General features: G+C 33.6%; 1 protein-coding gene across 5 annotated transcripts in view; it reads left to right on the forward strand.

The window, feature by feature from the left end:
* Positions 1-12,249, forward strand: part of TDRD3 (tudor domain containing 3) — a 158,954-nt gene that overhangs the window by 83,393 nt on the left and 63,312 nt on the right. For all 5 annotated transcript variants that reach the window (XM_053916421.1, XM_053916416.2, XM_053916418.1 and 2 more), the window contains exons 6-8: positions 473-544; positions 2,830-2,979; positions 8,761-8,901. In XM_053916421.1, coding sequence (XP_053772396.1) covers positions 473-544; positions 2,830-2,979; positions 8,761-8,901 — 363 coding nt within the window. The remainder of the gene's footprint in view (positions 1-472; positions 545-2,829; positions 2,980-8,760; positions 8,902-12,249) is intronic.

The raw sequence follows: 12,249 nt of genomic DNA on the forward strand, positions 1-12,249 counted from the left end.
ACATGCCCATTAATTTTAGAGAATAGTGAAGGGAGGAAGAGAGAGAGGGAGAGAAACATTGATGTGAGAGAGAAACATTAATTGGTCACCTCTTGTGTGCGCCTGGACCAGGGAAGGAACCTGCCACCTAGGCATGTGCCCTGGCTGGGAATCAAACCCACAGCCTTTTGGTTTATGGGACGATGCTCCAACCAAGCCACACCAGCCAGGGCTGTGTTTTGCTCTTATGCGAGCAGCTTTGAAAACAGTTGCGAATGTGTGTTTTGTACGGGAAGATCAGGAGAGAGCCTCTGTCTAATTATTGAAGTTAGGAATAAAATATTTTGTCTAGTTTGGAATAATTTATGGAAGGCTTTTTTCCTTTTTTTTGTTTTTAAATAAAAATGTACTAAAATAAGTAGATTCCTGGTGCATTGTAAATGTAATTTTTTTTAATGCATATTTTCTGTTTTATGACTCACTTTCTTCACAGAGCTTGTCAAAACATAATAGAAGCAATATTGGAACTGAAGGTGGACCACCTCCTTTTGTGCCTTTTGGACAGGTAACGACTTTCATATTGGCACATGTAATTTAATCAACAAAAGGTATTTTTCATTTGTATCAAGCTGTTTTTAGTTTTGTGCCAAACTATTCATTCAGAGGTCAGAGAGTTATATGGAAATATACTCAGTAAAGGAACTTAATAACTGGTTTTTTCTTTACTGCAATTAAATTATTGGTGCAGTTGCTTTTCTCCAGAGCTGTTAACCCAAAGATTGAAGAAATTAAGAGGCACACCTGAAGAGCAACTAATAACTAATTAAGATAAGATGCTAGTATCTTATGTCAATAAAATATATTTTATTGGTAAAAAAAAATAAAAAACATCTTTTTTAACCAAAAAAGATCAAAAATATCTTTTTTGGTAAAAAAAAAGATGGGGAATTTTTCTTGAGAGAAATGCAAAAGAAGATAAAATATGCTATAATTTCTCATTTTGTTTATTAAAAATAAAAGAGGGAAAGAGAAAATGAAAGTGCCATCAGAGGGAGACAAGATGTGAGAACACAAGGGCAGGGAAGGGGCACCCTTGCACTTTCGGAGAGCCTGCTGTCCCAGGTGCCCCTTCCAAGGTTCTGTTTGTCTTCCTTGATCCAAATACTCATGTTAGTCAGGGACATAATTTTGTTTTCAGATGGATTTTCTTTTTCAAACACAGCAACACTGATCCTCCTCTGACATAAGCTAAAGGTTACTGTAACACATAACCTTGAGGTAGTTGCTCAGCTGGCTGGTGTCGTGTGCCTTCCTGGTTGTGCTGAGCAGCAGACTGCACTCAGAGCAATCTCCTCTAGCCTATCCCTGCTGTATCCTTGAAGAGTCTGAGAATAATCCACACGGCAGCTTGCTGTTTGCCCCACGATGCCACCAGATTTAGCTATTTGTATTCTGCCTTGCGTTTGCTCTTTCTTTTTCGTTGAGACTACTGGCTCAGATGAGAGTACTGAAGATGAGTTAGTGACACAACAGGTAGGAAACTGAGACCTATGTATCTGTAACAACTTAAAAAAGATTTCGTGTGAAAAGGGTGATCAGAAGACAAATGGGTAGGATCAGATGGTATTCTCTTCAAAAACCTTTTTGTAGAGTCTAGGTAAAATTAAATAAAAGTAATTATAGCATCATGTCTATTTTGAAAGAATTTTGAAAATATGTCAGTTTTTATTGTGCTTTGCAACATGACACAGTGAAGATAAAAGGAGGCGTGGCACCCTGTGGTGTCATCTGTGTTGGTGATGCCTTCACTTCTAGTGTAATGAAAACCCCAGAATAAAAAGAGTGTAAATATTCTAGTAATTTCTATTTGAAAGTGGTAAATGGTATGTTTGTAAGAGTATGCTTTTCCCTTAGACATTTTGGTGATAATATTTCTTTTATAAATTGCTCAGACTTATTATTTAATTGTTTAAAAAAATTTGAAGTGTGTTTCATAATTTTTTGTCTTAGGAAGGATAATAAAAGTTATGGTATCAATAATATTATTTGTTTATGAAGTCCGTTCTGAAAAATTCTTTTCATCATATCTTAGCCTGTATTTGGGTTAAAGGCAGATAATGCTGGCTGTCGTATTGCTATCTATAGGATATATTTATTTATATTGCTCAAAATCTGTATTTGTATAAAACATTTGTTTGGGAGCATGTTTTCTTTTATCAATGAGTTGAGAAAAGGTTTATTGTATGGAATTTTTACTGCTACAAGTAGAAGGAAGAAATAGAATTCAGGGCTTATTTTTAGACAACGATGACTTTCTCAATTTATTTTATGATACTAAAAATAAAAAATTTTGCATCCTGATTGAGGGACAGGGTTTGTTTTTAGCGTTTGGTTTATAATTTCAGATACATCTTTCATATGTTAAATTAACTCTACTGCTAAACCCTCATAGGGATATTGAGGCATAATGTATAAATCAAGCTCTTAAAAAAATCTCAATTTACTTTTTCCTGTGCAATAGTGTAGATCATTTGAAATTTAAATTATTTTATGTCATTTTCCTAAAATGAAACTTAGATTACCTGCTTTCACGTGTGTTGTAATATGGGCCCTGTTTTAAGGGGGCACATTTTTGTGAAACTTTCCATTATATTTACCAGTTACACTTATATAAAAGTTACTTTAATCAATCTTCTACTTTTATTTTTAAATTTATGTGAAAGAATTGTATTTTTATGGGTTCTCAGCTGTTATGATACAAACTTTTTTTAAGAAGTAACACTTTATTATGTAGACCTTGAATCTCCTTCGGAACCACTGAAGTGACTGATTTTTATTTATTATCACCAGAAGTGTGCATCTCATGTCCAAATGGATAGCAGAGAACTTGATCGAAGGAAGACATTGCAAGTTACAATGCCTGTCAAACCTGCAAATGATAATGATGAATTTGAAAAGCAAAGGACTGCTGCTATTGCTGAAGTTGCAAAGAGCAAAGAAGTAAGAAACTAAATTATAATAAATTTTTCTTTTATCATTATGTTCTATTTAGATTACTTGTAATTATTATTGTTTTTTCACATATGGTAACTAATACAACAAACTTTTGACATTCTCCAGGTATCAGTAGAAAATCCCCTGGTACATATGGAGTCTCAAGCTTACACACTATGGTCCAATGTTCTTTTTCCAGATCCTCTTGACAATCCCATTAAGTTACTCTTTCTAGCAACCACAGTTGTTTTGTTTTTTTTTTCTCCCTTCCTTTTCTTTTAACATTGTAACAGCTGAACCCAATGCTTTTTATTTCAGTAGAGGGTTTCCTAGCATTGGTTGAGCTTGATAATACTTTTTGAGGATAATTTTCCTCTCGGCAACTTCTGAGAATGCAAGTAAAAATCAGAGGATAATCAGTAGGTCAGGATTAACACCTGTCAGTTTTCATTCTTAAATCTATTAATATATAGTAAAAAATTTTTTTCCCTTGGGATTAATGTATATTTATGCATGTGCACACCCCCCTTATTATTTACTATTAATATCCAAATGTTTTTTTAAATTATCTTTAAATTCTTTCTTACTTGAAATAGGTGTTTTCTCTAGTTATTTATTGACTTTTAGGCTTTGATAAGGGATTTTAATTCATGAATTAGTAATTTAGACAGGCTTTTCTTAACCAGTAAGATTGAAATAAATCTTCGTTATCGAAACCAGTAATGAATCTTAGCTACCTGCTTTTCTGTTGAAATACAACGTTGAAGGAGGAGACTTCTTGCATTTTGGTTGTTCTCTGCAGCATGTCTTCTATCATCAGTCTAGTGTAGATGCCAAGAGCCCAGACTCTGGAATGAGGCAACCTGGAAGCATGTCCTGCTGACAAGCTCAGATATGTTATTAAATGTTGTAACCTGTTTTTCTTTATCTGTGGAAAAAAGATAATAACGGTACCTACTTCATGTGGTTATGGTGAGAATTAAAATTGATAATCTTTAAAACATTTGGAATACTACATGCCACAGATCATCATATTCCTTTGCTAAAAAGCTTTTAATAAACATGACTATTGCTATTCTTTAGTATTTTCTCTATTCTAAAGCACATTTAAAAAATTATTTTTAATATTTCTGAAATTAATACATTTTACACAGTTGACATGAAATATATATCTTTTTCCCAAAAAGCTATTAAAATTTTGGATTTTCAGAAGAGATTATTGGGGATATATCCAATTCTTAATGACTTTGGGAAAGTTCTTTTGATTTATACTTCAACTCTTCTCTCAAAATTTTGGCTGATGTGGTTACTGCTGTCTGTTTACTGGAATATAGTCAACATACTGTAATATGTTTCATTTTTTAAAGTCATCATTGATCATGTTATATTTTCCCATAAGTATTTGATAAGTAAAAAGTCATAGTTTTCTGAAGAACACTTAACTTCTTGATTTATCTATGATGGAGTTGATGGAGGCTGAGAAGTTGCCCGAGTTTACCCAGTAACAATTCTGGGACTAAACCCATGTGTATTACAGCAGGAGATTATATCTGTATTTATATATCTCTATATATTAATAACCGTATACACATATTTATGTTTAATCTTTCTGAACATCAAAATCACATAACGATGTAATCGTTCTAAAAGGATGTTTTATGATCTTTCATCAAAACACTTGTATGGATTTGGTGAAATCGACTATAAATGACTAAGTGATGATTTTCATTCTTTTTTTTTTTCCTTTATTCCTTCATTCAGCAATTTTTTTTTTTGAGAACCTGCTGTATACGGGAAGTATTTTAAATGCTTAGGTTAAATCAATGAACAAATAGACAAATGAGCCCTACCCTTATCAAGCTTATAATAGTAAGGGTGACAGGCTAATACATATTAAGTATATAAATTTATGTAGGTTAGAAGTTGGTAAGTGTGATGGAGAACAAAGGAAAAGTAGAGTAGGATAGCAAGTTGGGAGTGCCATTTGTGGGGAGGGGTACAATTTAAAAGAGGATGCTCAAAAATAGAGAATTCTTTGCAATTCTTATGTAGTTAAGTAAAGACATTACTAGTAAAGACAGTAAATTTAGTATGTAAACATAGTAAATAAGTAAATTGTAGATTTTAGTTTTAAATGTAGTAGTTTGATTAGGCCTCATTGTAATGAGATTTGAGCCAAGACTTGAAAGAGATAAGAAATTAATTATGTGGTTATCTGAGAGGTTTATTTTAAGGAGGAAAAAAAGCTGTTGCAAAGGATGAAAAGTAGGAGTATATTTTCAAGGGGTAGCGAAGTGCCTAGTGGAAGCAGAAAGAGCAAAGGGACAAGTAGTAGAATATGAAGCCAAGTGATAATGGGGTTCTGCCTATATAGGGTCCTGTAAGCCATCTTAAAGACATTGGTCTTTATTCAGAGAGAAATGAGGAGCGTCTGGAGGATTTTCAGCAGTAACATCAGCTGACCTACATTTTTTAATATATATTTGAGAGACAGAGGAATGGAGAGAGTGAGAGAGAGAGAAAGAAGGAGAAAGAAACCAATTTGTTACACTTATTTATGCATTTATTGGTTGTTTCTTGTACATGCCCTGATCAGGGATTGAACCCACAACCTTGGCGTATTGGGATGACATGGCACTCTAACTAACTGAGCTACCTACATTTTAAAAGTCTAATTCTGGCTGTTGTGTTCAGAACAGATTGTAGAGCAGGAAGATTGGAGTCAGACAAGTTAGGAAATTATTGATATAATCCAGGTGGAGAAAAATGATGGTAGTTTGAATGAAGATGGTACAAAGTGATCAGATCTGGAATTTTGAAAGTAGAGTTATCAAGATTTCTGACAGATTGAATGTGGCACGTGAAAGAAGAAGCAATGTCATGAATAACTCCAAGGGCTTTGTCTTGAGAAATTAGCAGGGTAGAGTTGCTTACTTGAATTAGAGAGGACTGAGGTGGAACAAGTTGGAACGAGAAATATTTGGTATTTTGTTTTTAACCTATTAATATTGAAGTACCTAACAGACATCCTTGTGGCAATATTTGGTAGGTAGTGAGACAGAAGAGTGTAGATGAAGGGGGAACTTCAGAATGGATATATGGATTTGAGAGTTGTAGTCGTATGGTTGACATTTAAAATCATGAGTTAAATGAGATCACCAAAGGAATTAGGGCTGATAAGGAAGTGAAAAGGGTAAGGAATGAACACAGCATTTCAACCTTACAGGTTGGATGAAGTTGAACTAGCCAAGGTATCACTGGTAAGATGTGATGAAAACAAGACAATGCAGAAATTGTATTATGGAAGGAGTGTTAAACTTATCAAAGACTGTTGAAAAAATCATGTAAAACATGGCCTGAGAACTAATGTAGAATTGGGGAAGTCATTCATTCACTCCACATTATTCTTAACATTTATAGAGTTGGTATTAAGATAAAATATCAGTGTACAGACACCAGTGGTGGGTTGGTGTGGTGAAAATTGTTCAAGTTCTTCAGTGATTATTTTAGTTATTTCGTGAAGGAGTAGGTAAGGCCAACCATGACAATGGGGGAGAAGATGAGATGCTGGAGGCTTGAGTAGCAAGGAGAACAGGTAAAACACTTGTGTGGAAGATTGGGAGGGTAAATGGGCTAGGGAAACGTAGGAAGATCGCTAGGCAGCATTGAAGGCCCACTTGAGTTTCATGGTCATGGTGATCTCACATGTGTTTAATTCACACAATATGTACAAGATGGTGTGGCTCATAAAGGACATCAGTTGCCTTATGGATAATGTTTAAGTTGTGATGTTTCTAGATATTTATATGTTTAGCGAGTAACAACTGCTTTAAAGTACTGAAAAGCAATACTGAAAATACTATTTATCCTATTTCTTAATCCATAAAATGGAAAGAAAATAATAAGGAAATGTAACCAGAAGATGAGATTATTTCACTGGCACCAAAAGAAAAAATACTTTTGGAATTACAGAATTTAAATTCCAGGAATATATTTAATTTGGAACAGGTCAGGCTCCAGACTTTTCAGGTAACTATGTTTGAATATATTAAACAAAACAATATTATTGTCATCTGTTATGAGTGTTTACCATGTACCAGTTACTGAATTTATCACTCATGTCAATGATGTCATTTGATTCTCAAAATATCCCCAGCAGGTGAATTTTCTCCTCTCTGTTTTAAGCATGAAAAATCTGAGGCATGTGAAAGAAGGAGGTTAAATGACTTCTCTCAGGACAGGGGCTCCAGAGCATGGCTGAGCCAGGGAATTAGTCCCACCTGTGTTCTTAACTATATTCCATTGTCTCCCAACCTAATGAACTTTGTATCACATTAGTATAAACTCACATTTTTTTTCATGGTTGTACAAGTAATGACTATCAAGACATCCCAAATCTTTTTTTTGCTGCGATTGCATAAACCAAAAATTAAATGAATCCAGTAATACATCTGTAGTTTTTGAAGATTATGTTTTACTTTTGATTTGAATTAAATTCATACATTGTAGTGCATCAGCTACCTAGTAGAGTATTTACTATGTTGTCCGTAAATGCTTATTGAAAATCATTTTTCTGTTTTTCAGGTTTTATTTCTTTATATTATCATCTGATCCAAGATAATTTCCCAATGTTATATAAATTATATCTAAGATGTTTTCTTACTGTAATCATTTTAAAACACATTAAAAATATTGATCATTCTCTTTAACAAAATCAAGTCTTGACTTCCTCCTCTTTTATTAGATCTGTTAGGTTATAAAGATATTATGTAAGTGATGCTTAATTTAATATTATACAAGTAACAACCGTGAGATGCTTTTATTTTAATTTTTTTAAGAGAGAGGGGAAGGGAAGGACAAAGAGAGGGAGAAAAAGCATTGATTGGATGCCTCTTGCATGCCCCAGCTGGAGACCTGGCCCATAACTGAGGCATGTGCCCTGACTGGATAATCGAACCAGTGACCTTTTGGTTCATAGGCCGGCACTCAATCCACTGATCCACACCAGCCAGGGCTGTGAGATGCTTTTAAATCATGAATTTATATTTTTCCAAACCAATGTTCTTTATGCTGTAGCTTTTCAGAATAGCTTTGATAAAACATGACAGAAATCAAATAAAATTTTCAAATTTGATTATACATGTAATTATTCAAGTAAGTTAGGCAAAATAAGAAATATGGACTTTAAATTTTCATATATGGTTGGTAAGACATAGCATAGCATATATAATTAATATGAATCATAAGTTAGTAATGAAAGTTTTAGTTTATTGTTGAAATTTATATTATTTGTTTACCTTCTAAGATAATAGGATTATATTACTAGATCGTGGACATAATGTAACTGATTCTTGGACAGGTTTAATGCCTTACTGATGATAGCCTGCCTTGTCATGTAGCTGGATTTGTAACCCAAGCCTCATGATATTAGTCAAATATTTTACCCTAGAATTATTTTTCATACCCACTCTCCATAGTGCTAGTATTATTCAATTTTCTTCTATATTATTATCTACTTAAATTTATTATGCTGACTTGCCTTGTACACTTAAAGATTATAGTTATGTAATCATTTTATTGCTTTGCCTAGACTTGTGGGGAAAAAAGATTATAGCTAGTAGATATTTGTTAAAAAATTAGCTAACAATTTAATTTTTCATGTACAATATAATTAAGAAACTTTTAACTACTTCAGTTTTGTTAGATATTTTTAGTTGTAGCTTAGCCTTTAGAATTATTTTTAAATGCTGTTTATTTACATCTCTGTTCTCTTTCTCTTATCTGAAGACCAAGACATTTGGAGGAGGTGGTGGTGGTGCTAGAAGTAATCTCAACATGAGTGCTGCTGGTAACCGAAATAGGGAAATTTTACAGAAAGAAAAGTCCACCAAATCGGAGGGGAAACATGAGGGTGTCTACAGAGAACTGGTAAGGCTGAAGAACCAGCACAAAGTTAATGTGTTCTTTCTTTAATAGCCTTGATGATTTTTAATTTTTTCTTGAAATCACCAGTGACCTCCAGTGTATTATGGATAGGCTCTAAGAAGGCTTTCATTAAGATTTATAATTCATTCACGGAAAATTTGGATTGTTTGAAAAATAATTTACTTAAAACTTCCATTTTATTTAAATTTATAATGTCTGAATAACATCATTTGGAATGGATTGATAAAAACCATCAAATTACATAGAAGGTTCTCAATGGAAATTATATTCTAAAAGTTGATGTGTCAAAACGTAGTTATCTGCCCTTCCCACATCTTTTCTCAAATTTTGGCTCTGTTTCGTTTTGTCTTTGAAAAAAACATATTGAAATAAGATCATGTATATTACAGACTCAATTGTAAAATATACCAGGAATTTTAAGATAAATAAGAAGAGCCAAACATACTTCTAATATGCTGCAGTATCCTTAGATATAACAGAACTGACAAGAATTCATTTTCCTCTGTTTTAAAGGTGGGGTTATTTTGGATGATATTATCTGTAGGGTATAGATTAATAAGACTAGCTTGAATAATGGGGGTTTATTATCTCATATGACAAGAAATTCAGAGATAGATGATTACAAAAGTTGATAAATTTATCAATGTTGGGACTCTGGTGAGCATCTCTGTGATTTATTGTTATAGGATTCTCTATACATTAAATCACCATTGAAAATTTCAGAGTCAGGAAGAAAAGGGGTCCATTCCCTGGGAATGGGTCTGTTTTATCAGATAATAAAATATTTTTGGAATCTCCTGCAACTTTCATTTGTTTCTCATGGTCTGAAAATAGGTTACATGCCTCATAAATTAATTAAACACTGGCCAAGGAGAATGGGTTTATAACTATGGACCAAGCTTTCTTTTCCTTGTACATATGGCCATTTCATTCTTGGGGGAAAAAAGTCAGGGTTTTAAGGATAAAGTCAATATAGCAAACTCAAAAATATATGGTCCCTAACTTAAGAAGCTCTTAAACATTAGTAAATTGGGAACACTTCTGTGGGAATGGTTTGGCATAGAATACTAGAGACTTGCACTTTAGGGTAATTGCAAATATTAAAAATACATGAAGGCAGTGATATCACAAAGATGGCAATATACAAATTCCTAGGAATTGGCCTATCCATTGAAATAATTATTGACTTGACAACCACTGTCTGAAGTAACTGTTTTATCACCATGGAGCCTAGTCAGACTGTTCAGTATCCAGAGTAGTGATTGATGGTGAAGATGCCAATCATAGAGATAAGAGAACAAAGACTTGGATGAACACATAACACAAGGAATATAAATTTTAAAGGAAATTTTTAAAGTACCTAAACAAGCTTAAAACTGCACTGCAGTCTTTATCAAGTAACACCATCAGTTCCTGAGGAGGAGGGAGAACCTGATTTCCAAAATTACCACCATTGTAGCATTCAAAATGTCCAGTTCTCAAAAAAATTACAAAGCACACCAAAAAAACCCCCACAAAAAAACCACCCAGGAAAATATGACTCAGTCATAGGAAAAAGAAATTGAGAGACATTCTTCCTAAAGAAACCCAGGTATTAGACTTACTAAACTGAGACTTTAACTATCTTAAATATGTTCAGAGGACTGAAGTGGACCATTGACAATGAAATAAAAGAAATCATGAGAACAATATTTGAACCAGTAGGGAATCCCAATGAAGAGATAATTATTTTTCGAAGGGGTAGAAATTATAAAAAGAAACCAAACAGCATTTCTGGAGCTCAAAAATACATTAGCTGAAATTTAAAAAGAAATTATTAGTCAGGTTAAACATCAGACTAGAGCAGGCAGAAGAAAGAGCCAATGAATTTTAGTATATGGCAATGAAAGTGACCCAGAGTAACATGCAGAAAGAGAAAAAGAATGGAGAAAAATGGAGCCAAAGGGACTTGTAGGGTATGGTCAAATGTACCAACGTACACACTGTGGAAGTCCCAATAGGACGAGAGGGGAAGGGATGGAAAGAGTATTTGAAGAAATAGCCCCAAATGTGATGATATCATGAATCTGCAAATCCAAGAAACTTAACAAACTCCAGGAGGATAAAGTCAAAGAGAGACACAGCAAGACACATTATAATCAAGTTGTTGAAAGCTGAAGACAGAGAGAGAAGTGTTAAAATCAGCGAAAGGAAAACAACTCATTAAGAATAGGAAGGCTTAATAAGATAAATGGCTAATTTCTCATTAGAAACTATGGAAGCAAAAAAGAGCAATGGGGTGATATATTGAAACTAATGAAAGGAAAAACTGTTAACCAAGAATTTTATATCCAGGAAAACTGGTATTCAAAAATGAAGAGGACCATCAAAAGAATAACTTAAAATACTGGTATAAATTTGAGTATACCATGAGTTATTCTAATAACTAGGTGCAAAATTCTTTTTTAAGTTGGATGGTTTTCAATTCTCTATTTCAGTAGTTGATCAAGACTTGATTGGGGTGTCAGTTGATAGCTCCTTAAAATAATTTTTTGTAATAGATGATATTATAGGTTGAATTGTGCCCTTCCCTAAAGACACATTGAAGTCCTAACCACAAGTATCTTAAAATGTGACTTTATTTGGACATAGGGTCTTTACAGTGGTATCAAGTTAAAAAGAAGGCAATACAGTAGACTCTAATTCAATATAACCCTAATTCAATCTCTATGAAGAGGGAAAATTTAGACAGAGGGAAAACCACATATAGAGGAAAAATGACCTGAAGACCCATGGTGAAAGGATGGCCATGTTACTGGAGTGATGCATCCATAAGCCGAGGAATGCCAAGGATGGCTAGAAACAACAAAGCTGGAAAAAGCAAGGAAGTTCTCCTCTAGAGATGTCAGAGAGAGTGTGGCCCTGCTAACACCTTGAATGAGATTTGGTTAATGAAAATCAGATCAATAAGAAAGTTAGAATAAGGTGTACCAAGGTTGGGGATTTTTTTTTTTTGGTTAAGTTCTATGTATGGGACAGTTTTTTAATTAGGTATTTACTTGGAAGATAGGAGAGAGAAAGTTTTGGAAGGTTTATTTTTCACATTCAGGTAAGTTTTCAAATAAGAAAGAGGAATTATAGTTTTAATGTCCAGTCCTTTTTACATTTACTTTAGCATAGCTAGAGCATGGATGTATATTCTCTCTTATGTGTCAACTCTGATCTATTGATAGTAGCCACTGTATTTAAAAAGGATTCTTTGTTTAGAAGGATACAGTCAGAGTTTGGGAAGAAATACTGTGCTTTTATCAATGTCTACATGGGTATCAGAGTGACTGCCTGCAGCATGTG

This window comes from Desmodus rotundus, chromosome 13, assembly GCF_022682495.2.
Source record: "Desmodus rotundus isolate HL8 chromosome 13, HLdesRot8A.1, whole genome shotgun sequence".
Classification (NCBI taxonomy): Eukaryota; Metazoa; Chordata; class Mammalia; order Chiroptera; family Phyllostomidae; genus Desmodus; species Desmodus rotundus.